Below are 13,059 nucleotides of genomic sequence, written 5' to 3' on the forward strand. Positions count from 1 at the left end.
GCAGCGCTGCCCGTGCTGGGCCCTGCCTCCAGCACAGCTATTTGTGAGCTGGATTTACCACAGGAGAATCAAATCTCCTTTAGAAGGCTCTGACTGCAGCTCCATCCTCTTTCTTTGGGCAATCTGATGGCCCTGGCTCTGAGGGAATGCTAATGCAAGGGCTGCAGGGGGGGAAAGCAGGTGAGTGATGAGCTCAACAAGATACAATCAGATTTTACAGGCAAAAAGAAGCAGATGGGGCAGCAAACTGGGGAATTACACCTGCAATACAGAGCTAAACCCACCTGCCCAGTAAAGGCACTGGGACCAGGCTCTGGGTTCAGAGTCTCCTTCTCCACAGTGCCTTAAAAGCTCACTCCAATTTATCCAGCACTTCTCCTTTAGCAGCAGAAAATAAAGTGGGTCAAAGGCAGCTTTTCAGCAGGAAAATCAATCTAAAATTACAACACTTGGGGGAACCAAGGCAGTGGTGAGAGAGAACATGGAGCACTGCCACCCCTGCACTTCTCCACCCCTGCACCTTCTCCTGGAAGAGGAGACCATGAGGATTTTACAGCCCCTCCTTGCCCCTTGGCAGGACCATTTCTTCCCTTCTTCAGGCACCAGGCACCACAAGAAGCTGCAGTAAAAGCTCCTCAGCCCCAGTTTTGCTCTTTACCTTGGCTTAGCAACATAAGGAAGGGAGAGTCAGCATTGCTGAGGTGAGAAGAAATATATTCTGCAAGCTCAGTCTGGTATCCAAAGAGACTAAGGAGAGCTTTACACAGGAATAAATCCCCCTCTCTGCCCAGGACAGGGGCACTCTGCCATGTCTCTGAGGAGAGATTTCACTGCACAGCATCCATAAGCTTTACTCTTTTCATTTCTCTTGCAGTGGAAATATGTCAGAGCCCAAACATTAAGCCATTTGATTTCCTGTGTTTGGAGTGTCTCACCTGGGCTGTTTTGGAGCCTTGATGAGGGGCTCTGCAATCAAAACTCTGCTGTGCTTTCAGAAGGAGACCTGAAGGTACAACAATGGGTCCATGGGCAGCCCTGGACTGTTATTCTGGGCTGTAAATCCCTCCCTCCCAACACTGAGCCTGTTTTTCTGAGCCAGTGTCAATGTGCTGGTTATGCAAAAACTCATCTGTAGCCCACAATGTACAGACAGCCCAAGGCTCTGCCATCCACAGAGGGGAAACAAGTGGCATTTCCACCACCAGAATGTGAAATCTTGTTTGAAACTCCTGCTGGTTTTTCTCAGCTGTACCTCCCAACCTGTCAGACCACTGGAAGTTGACAGGATGTTCAAAGGCGCCGTGCAGCCACCATAGCTGTGCCCTGTGGGTGTCCAGTGTGCTCAGAACAGGCACTAAAATACACCACAGACACCTTCAGCTGTCGAAACCCAGCTTGTTGCTGGGTCTTAAATTTAGTTCTGGAGTTCTCATCCACCTTTCTGACTTAGGGGTGTTCATGACCTTCTCCCTGAGGGCAGCAGCTCCCTGCAGAAATCCTTCACCATTCCCTGCTGGCTCCAAATTTTACTTCTCCTATGCTGTGCTTTCTCTTCCCCCAAATAAACATTGCTTTATCCATCCAGTTTCTCCTTGAAAGTTCCTGAGCTCCCAAACCTCTGTGGTTTCCTCTCCCCACCTTCCTTCTATCCAAGCCCCAAGCTCCTAAGAGGATTAGTGCAGGTGTGAGCAGGGAGACAACAATTGCTGTGTGTGCAGGGAATTCAGGAGCCTTTTTGTTTGCCACCCCTGGCTGTCATGTAAAGGAGGCCAAGGGAATCAGCAGGTTCCTGTTTTCCTCTCCACTTGCAAATGTGAAGTTCCCTGCTATGAGATTTCGTGAGTGCCAAATGCTTTGCCAAAGGTTCTCAGATGATCTGGCTGGAGAGCAAGAAGCGTCAGACAGCTCATTGCAAACTGGGTTCCCAGCCCAGTTTTGTCCTCAGAAGTGATTCAAAGGACTTTGAGAGGAGCCCAACTGTGCAGTGATCTTCTCCTGCACTCCTGTTAGTGCTTACAAGAGGCCTGAAGTCTGAAATATCCTGAAATTAATCCTATTTGGCTTTATACCTGTCTGGTCTGTCTGACATCTCTCACTTGAATGCTATTCATATTCTATGCAACATATTGTCCCCTTTTCCTTCTGTGCTTGCAGAAGAGAAATCGAGATAGAAAGACAAGCAATTATTTTGCAAGTAAAACTAGAACCACCCAGGCTAAATCAGGCAGTTTTCTGGCATCATTTTCAAAAAGCAGGGCTCAAAGTACAACAGAGAAAAACGCAGCCTGCTCATGATGTGAGTGATCATCTGCTCTTCTCACAGTTCTTTCATTCCTTATTCAGCTGCTTTGGAAACCTGAGGGGCAAATCTTTCTCCCCAGCCTTCCTTCAAGACCTGCAGACAAAATGGGCCAGAACTGTTGTTTTTAAATATTAATTCTCACAAAGGCAGCACAGCCAGGTGCTGCTCCCCTCCGGGAGGGGAAAGGGCAGGTGTCTGGTCCCTGCTGCCCTCAACAAGTGATTCCCAGATGGAAGAGCCAAGCCAGCCTCTTGCAGAGCTGATGGGAGGTTTGCTCTCATTGGGATACTGGACAGAACAGGCAAGAATCCTGCCTGGTCAGGCTGTTCTGACCCTCAGCACCAAGGATGAGGAACCAGGATTTGTTCCAGACATTTGTCTGAGATTCACTGATCCCCCTCCCCTTTGTTCCCCACAGTTTCTAAAACCATCTTCCCAGCCTTAGAAAAGGGAGAGATGGGGAATTCAGGCAAGACCATGATCCATGGGCTGGGGCCCTAAAGACACTGGTTCATTTGTTTTTCTGGTGTTTTTAAAAAAAAACAGGACAGTGTTTTCCAGATTATTCTTAAACCTCCTGCAAACAGTTTGTTTGTGACACCAGACCAAAGGGCTGTTAAATCTTTTCCCCAGAACCACAAAGAAATCAGCACTGGTCTGTGCACTGAGAGGTTAAACTGGCCCAGAATATTTCAGTGTTTAAATTAAGCAAACAAAATGAGATTGTTCTGTTCAGCCTTTCCAGCTGCAGCCCAGAGGAGATGTGTTAGTGACACAGGTGAGAGTGTTTCTGCAAGAAGGTTTTCACCTCAATCACACTTGACACAAATCCATTTTCCAGACTTGTTGCCACCATTGGCTCCGGGGTCAGACTCAAAATACCAAACACAATTTGTTATCCCAAAATCCTAAAATACCAAACACAATTTGTTATCCCAAAATACCAAAATCCCAAACACAATTTGTTATCCCAAAATCCCCAAATCCCAAAATACCAAACATAATTTGTTATCCCAAAACACCAAACACAATTTGTTATCCCAGGCCAAAAAAGCATGAACTTTTCTGGGCAGCCCAGCTCCAGTTCCATTCATGGATCTCTCCCTCTTGGCACTGGGGGAGATACAAGAGCTGCACCAGAGGGGAAACCATTGTGTGCTGGGGAGGCAGCAGCAAGCAGAAACCTTCTTTGCTGCCCATGTTTTGGACAGAAAACAGGCAAAGAAGTGGGAATCAGCATCAGTGAGAACAAACAGTGTAAAAACTGAGTGAGAGGAGTCCCTGAGCATGGGCAGGGATTCCTTAGGGCAGGAAAAAGCAGAAAAATCACTCACCCTCACGAAGCTGGCGGGAAACCATCCTTCCTCATCGTCGATCTGACCCCACCACCAGTCCTTGTTGGAAGCATCCAGGACCTTGATGACGTCTCCTGCTTTAAACGCCAACTCCCGGTTGGCCATGGTGACGTGATCCCATACTGCCTCAGCACTGACAATGGAACCACCACTGATCAGCTTGGGGAGAGAAAGGCACAGTCAGGGAATGGCTGCAGCCCCAGCCCCTCACATGCACAGCAGCACAGCAGCACAGCTCGCAGCCAAACCACATCTCCATGGCAGCTCCACCCTGCCCTGCCCTGCCCTTCCCTTCCCACTGCCCTCATCCTGCTGCCAGCCATGCCAGGCAAGCTCCAGGTGCTGTGTCCCGTGTCCCCCAGGGCTTGGCACCTCCCCTGCCCCTCCATACAGGCACATCTGTCAGGGACAATTCCACTGACACAATGTGCAATGCCCAAAAACAAGCAATGGTGTCCTGCAGAGGAATTTTCACTTTGGTTGAAATGTCAGAGGCTTTCCATGCAGATCCAAGCAAAGTTAGTGCACATATTTAGAAGGGTTTTTTGATATTTTAGAAGGTTTTTTTGAAACTGGAGGCTGCCTGTTTTAGTGCTGGTGATGTACTGACACCCCTCACCTGTGACACACTGCTGACCTGCCCCAGCCCTGCCTGCAGCACAGCCCAGGGCAATCCTGCTGCTCCTGGCTGTGGGGACAGGCTGCATGGAGCAGGCTGTGGGCCCTGGGCACTGGATGAGGCCAGCCTGGTGTGTGACAGGACCTCAGGAACATCTCTGTGGAGCTCATGGAGCCTCAGAGGTGCACCAGCACAGCCCAGGTCTCCTCTGTGACAGCCATGAAACTCCTGCTCTGTGCTGGCAGGAGGGAACACCCCAGCACTGGTGCCTTCCACACCTCCATCCACAGCCAGGACACCCCCTGCCCCTCTGACTGACAGCTGTGTGCTTTGAACAGAGCAATAAATGGTGTTTATGTGTTGCCCACTGCAGGGGTTGTGTGCTGAGCACTGGGGCTGCCCCAGCAAACACAGGTTTTCCCCGTGTGCTAATCAGAGCCATCCTGGGTTCATTAGTTCTGCCACTGAGACACCCTGACCATGGACTTGGGCTGCCTCCCAGTCCCAGTTTGAGCTCACAGGGGCAGAGCTCAACCCTGTGGCCATTCCAGACCTTGCTGTGGCGAGGCTCTGAGAGTCCCCTCAGCTGGGGGAGGAACACAGGCACACAGACAATAACCCCTCACTGTGGGTGTGCAAGTGGAGAAGCTCCTAATGCAAGTCTGGCACCCCCAAACCCCTGTCAATCACTGCCTGCACAGTGAGAACCTCAAGGAGACCTTCCAGCACAGCTCCAGGTTCTCAGCATCAACAGAGAACACCGAAGTCATGCAGACAATCCAGTCAACAGATTAAAGGGCCTGATTTACCATTTGCCTTGACAGGCTCTCCTTCACAACCCTGATCTCCTTGGCTTTGGGACAGCTGGAGCTGCAGTCCCAGCCCTGCAGTTGTGGAGCCAGCCACACAAAAGCAGCAAGACCTACAAGGCTTAACCTGGCAGTGCCTTTCATCCTCCAAACCCAGACAGATCCAGTGGGCAGCAAAGTAAAGCTGTGCTCCTCCCACTTCCACTTTGACAAATTGTCCCTTCTAATTCAAAATCAGCTGCAGAAGAAACCTTTGTCCCCTTTGTGTGTCATACAGGGGATTGGCCACACCAGCCTCACAAGGTCCTGGACCAGGCACAGAACAAGCCCTCAGGGGATGGCTGAACTCGTGGGCACCTCCTGCTTCACTGAAGGCCATCCCACATCTGGGCTTTTGAGACACAGCTGGAGGGAGCTGGGCACCACAGGCTCCCACCCAAACCAGCAGCAGCTGCAGTCAGATGGTGGTGGAGCCCCAGCTCACCCCAGAGCTGGCTCAACAAAGCAGGGGAGCCACATCTGGAGAAGTAACAGTTCCAGAGACTGACTGTGACCCCAGGGCAACAGCTGGATGCTCAGAGGTGTTTCAGTGCCTCCTCACAGCCCCTTGCTCTGCTCCCAGTCAGGGTTCCTGGATGCTCTCATAAATAAGGAGCAGTTTAAAGCACAGAGACCCCCAGGACAGATCAGGAGGGGATGAGGCTTCAGAGTTGAAGAAACCCCATGATACATTTGAGACCAGGTACCATTTATCTGTTCTGCCAGGACTGAGCTCTTCTTCTTCACCAGGGCTTCCTCTCTGCCATATTTATGGACACTGTCCAGGTTTGGTTTCCCAGGCTAGAAGTTCTGCCTTTCCAGCCCCCAGCTCTTCCTTCCCCCAGGCGCTTCACCAGCCCTTTCAGGCTTCCACATTCCCTGCCTGCATTTTTCTGGAACACAGATGACCAGAATTGCAAATACTATTCCCAAAGGGACTTTACCAGAGATTTGTGGAACAGCATGAAATATTTATTCCAGTGTCACAGAGATCTCCCAGTAATGCCTCACATGTCCCCCTTTCCCCACGGCCACCTCCCACCCGTGGCTCACAGGGATCCTGCACTCAGCTCCTCGCAGTGAATGCTGTAGAGTACGTTCTCTTTGGCTGGAAAATCAGTTTTCTTGTCAAAAAATGAACGGGGTTGGCCTGACACTTGTTCCTTTTGTTAATGCCATTGGGTATTTCAGTCCCTTCTGCACTGATGAGGAACCAGGAACAGAGCTATTACGCAGGAGCCCTGTTCCTGCTGCTTCTGCTTCAGCTGACAGAGACTCTGCTGTCACTTCACACACAGCCAGTTCTGGGCACAAACTGCCACAGAAACGTCACTGAGCCCAAACTTCAGAGGGACTGTGCTTCAAACCCTCCCAGCCTACTTTGCAAAAATCCATCCCTGAGCCCGAGGCACAAATCCCAGCTCTGAGAGACACAGAGGGACAGGGGGTCACACCTCAGCCCTTTTGTGCTGTTAACACACAGGCCTGGAAGGTGTTTCAGGAGATGTCAGGAGCTGGGGGGGCTTTGCAAGGTGTTCTTGATCTCAAGGGGAAAGGCTCCAAGTCCCTGGTTCCCACTGATCAGTGCCAGCAGGGTCCTGCCCAGCCCTGGCCCTTGCTCTCAGCTCCAGGAAGGGATCTACATCCCAGGAATCCTGCAAGCAAGCCTTGCCCTTTTGGAACACAAATGCAGCTCAGCCTGTACCAAAAGGACAGCAAGAACTGGGGCTCCAGCCATGCCACGTGCTGAGCCCACTGAGAGAATGTCAGGGCCTCAAATGAAAAGATCCAGTTTAATTTATCTTGCAAGACATCTTGCTGCATCCATGGAGCCATCCAGCTCTCTCAGGGCAGGGTTATGGAGACAGAACCTGACATCTGCAGCAGCAGGAGATGGCAAACTGGAGAAAGGTCAGCATGACATATTATTTTCTCAGAGAATTCAACACAGGAGCTCTTCACTCCAGAAAGTTCACGTCTCTTGGCTTCAAGGCTGAGCTTAGTGCTGTGGTCAGAGATATTGAGCCAAAGACCTTGGAAAGAACTTCTCTGCCATAAAGTCAGGTTCTCCCACACTGAGGGAGTCATCTGGACTCCCTGATAGCCAGTGAAGAGAAAGAGGCACATCTGGAGCGTGATTCATCCTGGCTATTTCAGCAATCTACCTTCCAGCCAGGTGAATCATGCCCTAGAATTCACTCTGTGTTTAACTGGATGAGGCAGAAGTTTGCATTTCCCACATCTTAACGTCCATCCCATCTATGATTTGGCCATTACCAAAACCAAAGAATGGAATTTAAGGATAATAATCACTATAGGAATAATGAAATATTAAAGCACACTCTCCCAGACACAGCCATTTCTGTAGGGTGAAGATTGATGGAAATAAAGTTATGTTCTCTGTACCCACCAGAGGAATTCACAAAATCTTAGCCTTGTAAATTTACAAAAATTAGAACTTAGATATTTGGGAAAGTGTCCTACCCATAGGAAAGGAGAAGCAGTGAGAAGAAATGCAGCAGGTGACAAGGACATTCAGTGTGACACCCCCTGAACACTGCCTGTCTGCCAGGTGGAAATCCTACTTCCTCTTAAAATCAATTATTCTTGCCAGTTGCTCGTTCAGAGTAAAGAGCCCAAAGAGAAAATTCCTCAATGCTTTCACCTGGTAACACGAGTGCAGCAATGCCCAGGAGCACTTGGGAACTACAGAGCTGAGAAGAATGATTGCTGCTGTGCAGGAGCCTGCAGAGCACTTTGTGGGCTGCAGCAAAAACCTTCTCAGTGGGCAGAAGAGAAGATGAACTCCTGGGATGTTGTGTGGGGTGGGCACCAGGGCACAGAGAGGAGGGGCCACTTCCACAGCCCAGCACCACAAACCAATGAATTTAATGAGGAAAAGAAAAAGGGCAAAAAGACAAGGCTCTGTCTAACTCCACGCACAGCTTAAGCACCCTAAGAACAGGGGGGATGATCCCTGAACCACCAGCACCAGCTCAGCCTTCCCAGGGATTTCCCCCAGAGGTTTCCACAGCAAATCTGCAAGAACTCAGTCACAAACCCTCCCTCCAGAGATGCTCCTTCACTCCCAACACAACAGGTGAGTGCTTTACAACAGTGAGCAAAGCCAGAGGAATGGAAGGAAACCATTCCTGCTGAAGGGCTGGGAGGGTTTTGCTTTCTCTTCCTGTCTGGTGGCATTTCCAGGATGGAACGTGGCCACTGGAAATCCAGAATTACATTAGAGGTGCTGCCAAAATAAAATGACAACAACAACAAAGAGTACAAAAGGGTTTCAGGGGACTCTGCAAGGCCCCAGCTCTGCCAGCTCATCCCAGGGATGCTGAACTCTGTCCTCACCAGGGCTGGGAGAGCTCAGAAAAGTCCATCTGGCCAAAGATCCCCACTGCCTCCCTCTCCCCTTGCACTTTCCAAAGCCAAAGGGCTTTAAGGTGTCATTGATGCCACACTGCAGCTTCCAAGGAATAAAAAAGTGCTCAAAAGTGGGAGTTTGACTCCAGATTTTACAACTTTCTCTTCTGGCCATGCCTTTGTGGCACCTTTATCAAGATCAAATAAATGTCCCCATCAAAGTGAGCAGGAAAATAAAGAACAAAAAGAGTAACAGGAACAGGTCTCTGTTACAGGAGCTGGTGGGATCTGTCTGACCCTGCTACTGGGGCAGGTCTGGAGCAAATCCACACGAGCCAAAGGAGAGGAAGGGAAGGGGAATGTCTCTCTGAGCCTGTATCCATAGCACATCCTGATGAAAAAAGCCCAGGAACGCCACCTAGGATGGCTTCCCAAAGCACATTTACAGAGCCAGGGGTTCCAACTCCTCCCAGGCCACTGCAGGGTGTAAATCTCTGAGCCATGACCCAGCCGTGCCCCTGCAGAGGGACTTGGCTCCAGCCCCACATGACAGCACCAACTGGAAATGATTCTGGGGAATGGGTGAGCCTCTGCCTCCAGTCTGGTGAATCTCCCTGGCTCTGCTCGCTTCCCAAGCCAGGATGCACAACTGGACAAGAGCATCTGCTCCACCTCAGCCCCTGCCTGCAGTGAGGCAGTCGAGGATTAAACATCTTTGAGTGAAATCAGCCACTACTGCAACGTTTTGCCAAATATTCCCAACACATCAACACTTACGGGCTTCTTATGGGCCAGCCTGAAGAAGAAATCAGGGGCTTAGTGGTGCATGGAGACTGAAATGTGCACAAAAGGGCCATTCAAACCACTCTCACCTGTCCATTCCTCTTTCAGGGATAAATAATCACTGCAAGCCCACAAGATTCCAAGATTCTTTTCAGGACAGAGCTTCTCACGAATTCAAAATGCACTTAATGAAGAGCCATGTTCACAAAAAACCTAAATCAATCTATCATCATTCACCATCTCCTTAGAAAACTTCAAGGACCTCAAAGTTTCCAGCACCACGGTCTCTGGGAATATGAACAATCTTTAAGGCAGGAAAGTGTTTCTCTATTAGATCATTTATTACTGCATCAGTAGAGTTGTAACAGTAAAAAAATGAGAGCTCTGGGTAGTTCCCTTTCAAATCTGTGTTACATAAACTGTGTCCTCCTCCACGGGAGCAGGATGCAGGAATAGGAGCAGGCTGTGAGGGGAGGAGGGAGAAATGTGGTGAGTGGATGCCATTTGCTCAAATTGTTCCTGTACAGAGCTGCCCTTTGTTCAGACAACATCAAAGCCCTGTAAAACCACAATAGCATTTCCCACACTTGGTTCACCGGCCCTTCCACAATGGAGGCAGCCAAAACAGCTTCAAAGAAGGATACACAGAGGGTGTTCAAAGGAATCACTGCTGGGGGGAAGGACAGGGCCCAGCAGAGCTGCACAGAGCCCAGCCAAGGGAGAGCAGGGTGATCCCAGAGGGGAGGCACCACCTCACACTGCTCAGTGCCAGCAACACAGCACAGCCTGCTGGGGCTGGGCCCTCCCAGAGCCCCCCAGCTCTGCTGGGACTCACTGCCACCAATTCCCAGCACGGCCATGCCCACGGAGTGAGCAGGGGAGCAGGGCATGCCCGGTGCCAGTCCCACACCCTGCTGCTCCTCCCAGCCAGGACAGGGCTGCTCAGCTATGGAGCAGAGCACAGGAGAACATCCCCCAGCCCATCCCGCTGCACTCCTGCTCTTGCATAATCTCCCCAGAGTCCCTTTGATGGTGTGTTTATTTTTAAACCTCTCGTCAGGAATTATACAAAGTGAATAATGCCCAATCTCAGTGAATGGCCCCACGGCTCATTCACAAACACAGGGGAGGGCAGCTCCACTTGATTTGCTCATTCTCTCAAGAGGTGCAATCACCCAAAGGTTAAGCACAAGTCAAAGAATTTCCCTTTCTGCTTTCAAGCCCCTTGATGAATTTAACTAATGACTGGATTTCAGCTGAAAGAGGCTGATTGGAGTGAGAGTCTCCCATACCCCAGATTCTGGGAAGGCTGCCACACTCGGTTGGAAGCTTTATCTATCTTTCATTTATCTGTATGGTATGTGGAGAGTCAGTACAGACAGAAAGGTTCCTAAGGACTGGCTTGTTCTCTTTTTCATTGATTTCCACTTCCTTGAGAAGGTCTCACCTGGCACATTGGAAATCACCTGGCCTCAGCCAGGCTGCAGCAGCAGAGCCCAGAGGATGGCATTAGTCTCATTTTCCACCTTATTGTGATTATTGCCCATGTCATTCCTATTAATAACAGCAGCCACAAGGCAGAGTGGAGAATGGAGAGCAGAGTAAAACGCTGGCAGCAGTGAGGAGGAGAATGGAAGGTGGTAAGGAGGCAGAGGGGCCCCACTGAAGCACAGCCCACGCAGGTGTGAGGTGTTGGGATGGAGCATATGTCACCCTAATTGCTCCCCAAGCCTTCCTGTGGATGGGGCACATCAACCTCCCCTTGCCTCGTGACATATCTTTCCTGTAGAGTAATTACAAATAACCACTTGCCATCGTCTTTTAACTCAGATAAATGATGGGACTGGGGCTGGAAGGCCAAGTTTGAACTGCCCCAGGGCAAGCAGCACCTTGAGCAAGCAGAGCCAGGGCAGCTGCCAGGGCTGTGGGCGGGGGCTGTCAGCACAGATCCCTCACTGCAGCGCTCAGCAACAAACAATAAACACCCTCCAAGAGCCAAACCTAAGATACTCACACAAATCCCGGCCTCCTGCCCCCAGAAGGGACACCTGACATTCCCAAGCCAAGGCCACAACAGCCTCAAAGACCTGGAGTTGTTCTGAAATCCCTCCTGAGCAGGGGGCTGGAGCTTTGATTTACACCCAGCCCAGGCTCAGTGGATGCTGTGGGGGTGAGGAGCAGCCAGGATTCCCAAGGTGTGCTCCCAGCTCCACAAAGCCCTGTCAGAACCCAGGACATCCCTCTGGCTGCCCTGGAGGGCTCAAGCCCCTGGTTGGGGGCTCAAGCCTGGTTGGGGGCTCAGAGACCTTGGCATGAAGCCAAGACACCTGAGCCTTTGATTTTAACCCATGGAGAAAATTATCAACTTTATGTGAAGATTTACAAGCCATGAGAGTTTAAGCAGAATTATAGTTAGGTTTGTTACAAGATAGAAAAGTAGAATTTTGGGGTTGTTATAATGGGGGTTCAGAAGCCAAGATGGAGGGATTTGGGAGTGCCTTGTCCTTCTTCTTTCTTCTTCTTAGCCTCCATCTTCTGGGTGATGGTGGCACTTTTGGATTGGTATTGGAAAATTACTGTAAATAATGTACACAGAGTTTTTAGTATAAGAAGCTAACATCACCTCTGGGGTGGTCAGTGTGCCACAAACCAACCTGCTGGACAGACCTCAGCAGGTCAGAGAAAGAATGTCATAGACAACAGAGAATAAACAACTTTGAAAACCAGAGCTGAGGAATCCTGACTCCTTCTTCAATCTCAGGGCTGGGAAAAAGAAACTTTCCAACACTTGGGGTCATCTCAAGCACAGAGACCCCGGGACCAGCCCAGCAAGGAGTGGACCCAGTAACACTGAGGCACCATGAACAACCAGGAGGGACCTGCTGCTCTCTGGCACCCAAGGGGCAGAGTAAGGCAGATAAGCAAACAGATTATTACTAAATAAATAGAAATATTACTAAATAGCTATAAATTCAGCTCTGGGAATGTACAGAGAAGGACAAGATGCTGCTGGGGAACGCTGAGTCCAGGGCTGAGGGACACAGCATGGACACACCATCCTGAGCATCTCTATGCCCCTGGTGCAGCCAATCCACAGCCTCAAAACCCCTCCAGGGATGATCAAGACTTGGCTGGAAGTGTCAGGAATGCCAAATCCAGGCTCATTTTACCCCAAAAGCCTGTCCTTATTCAAACTGGAAAGCAAACAACTTCCCTGCCACGGAGCAGACTGTGGGAAAACTGAGCTCATCTGACTAAATGGTGTTTGCAAGGAGAGGAGATAAAATTGTCATTGCTCTGAGGAAAGCAAGAGTAACCCTCCTTTTAAAGGATATTTGTGTTAAAATGCACATCACCTGTTCCTCTGGACATGGAAGTTTCCAAAGCAGAAAGGAATTAAGGAGAAAATCACACAAATGACTCTCAGTGGATTGAATTATTTAACACAACTGCTTACAAAGGGAGCAACACACAGATCTGCTCCTCCCAGACCTGGGATCTGTGTCCCTGCAGCTGCAGCAGTGCCAGCAGCCAGCCCAAAGCTGGTGACACAGCTAAGCCATGCAGCTGTCCCCAGCAGGAGGGATGGCACAGGGACACCAGGGGCACCCAGAGCAGCCACTTCCCTCGCCCAGAGCCAGGAACTCCCAGGGAAATGAAGAAAGGGACGGGAGCACAACTCACAAAACTCTGTGTGGATACTCTGTCCTCTAAAAGCTGACACAGTTGGCCAGGTTTAAAAATCATGGAAGGAGATGAATTCAAACGCAGGGCTAGGAA

At 50.1% G+C, this 13,059-nt stretch overlaps 1 protein-coding gene across 7 annotated transcripts in view; it reads right to left on the bottom strand.

Moving 5' to 3' along the window:
* ARHGEF9 (Cdc42 guanine nucleotide exchange factor 9) overlaps window positions 1-13,059 on the bottom strand; it is a 207,146-nt gene that overhangs the window by 59,304 nt on the left and 134,783 nt on the right. For all 7 annotated transcript variants that reach the window (XM_030967639.1, XM_030967637.1, XM_030967638.1 and 4 more), the window contains one exon: window positions 3,637-3,816. In XM_030967639.1, coding sequence (XP_030823499.1) covers window positions 3,637-3,816 — 180 coding nt within the window. The remainder of the gene's footprint in view (window positions 1-3,636; window positions 3,817-13,059) is intronic.

The sequence above is a fragment of the Camarhynchus parvulus genome, chromosome 4A, assembly GCF_901933205.1.
Source record: "Camarhynchus parvulus chromosome 4A, STF_HiC, whole genome shotgun sequence".
In the NCBI taxonomy this organism is placed as follows: Eukaryota; Metazoa; Chordata; class Aves; order Passeriformes; family Thraupidae; genus Camarhynchus; species Camarhynchus parvulus.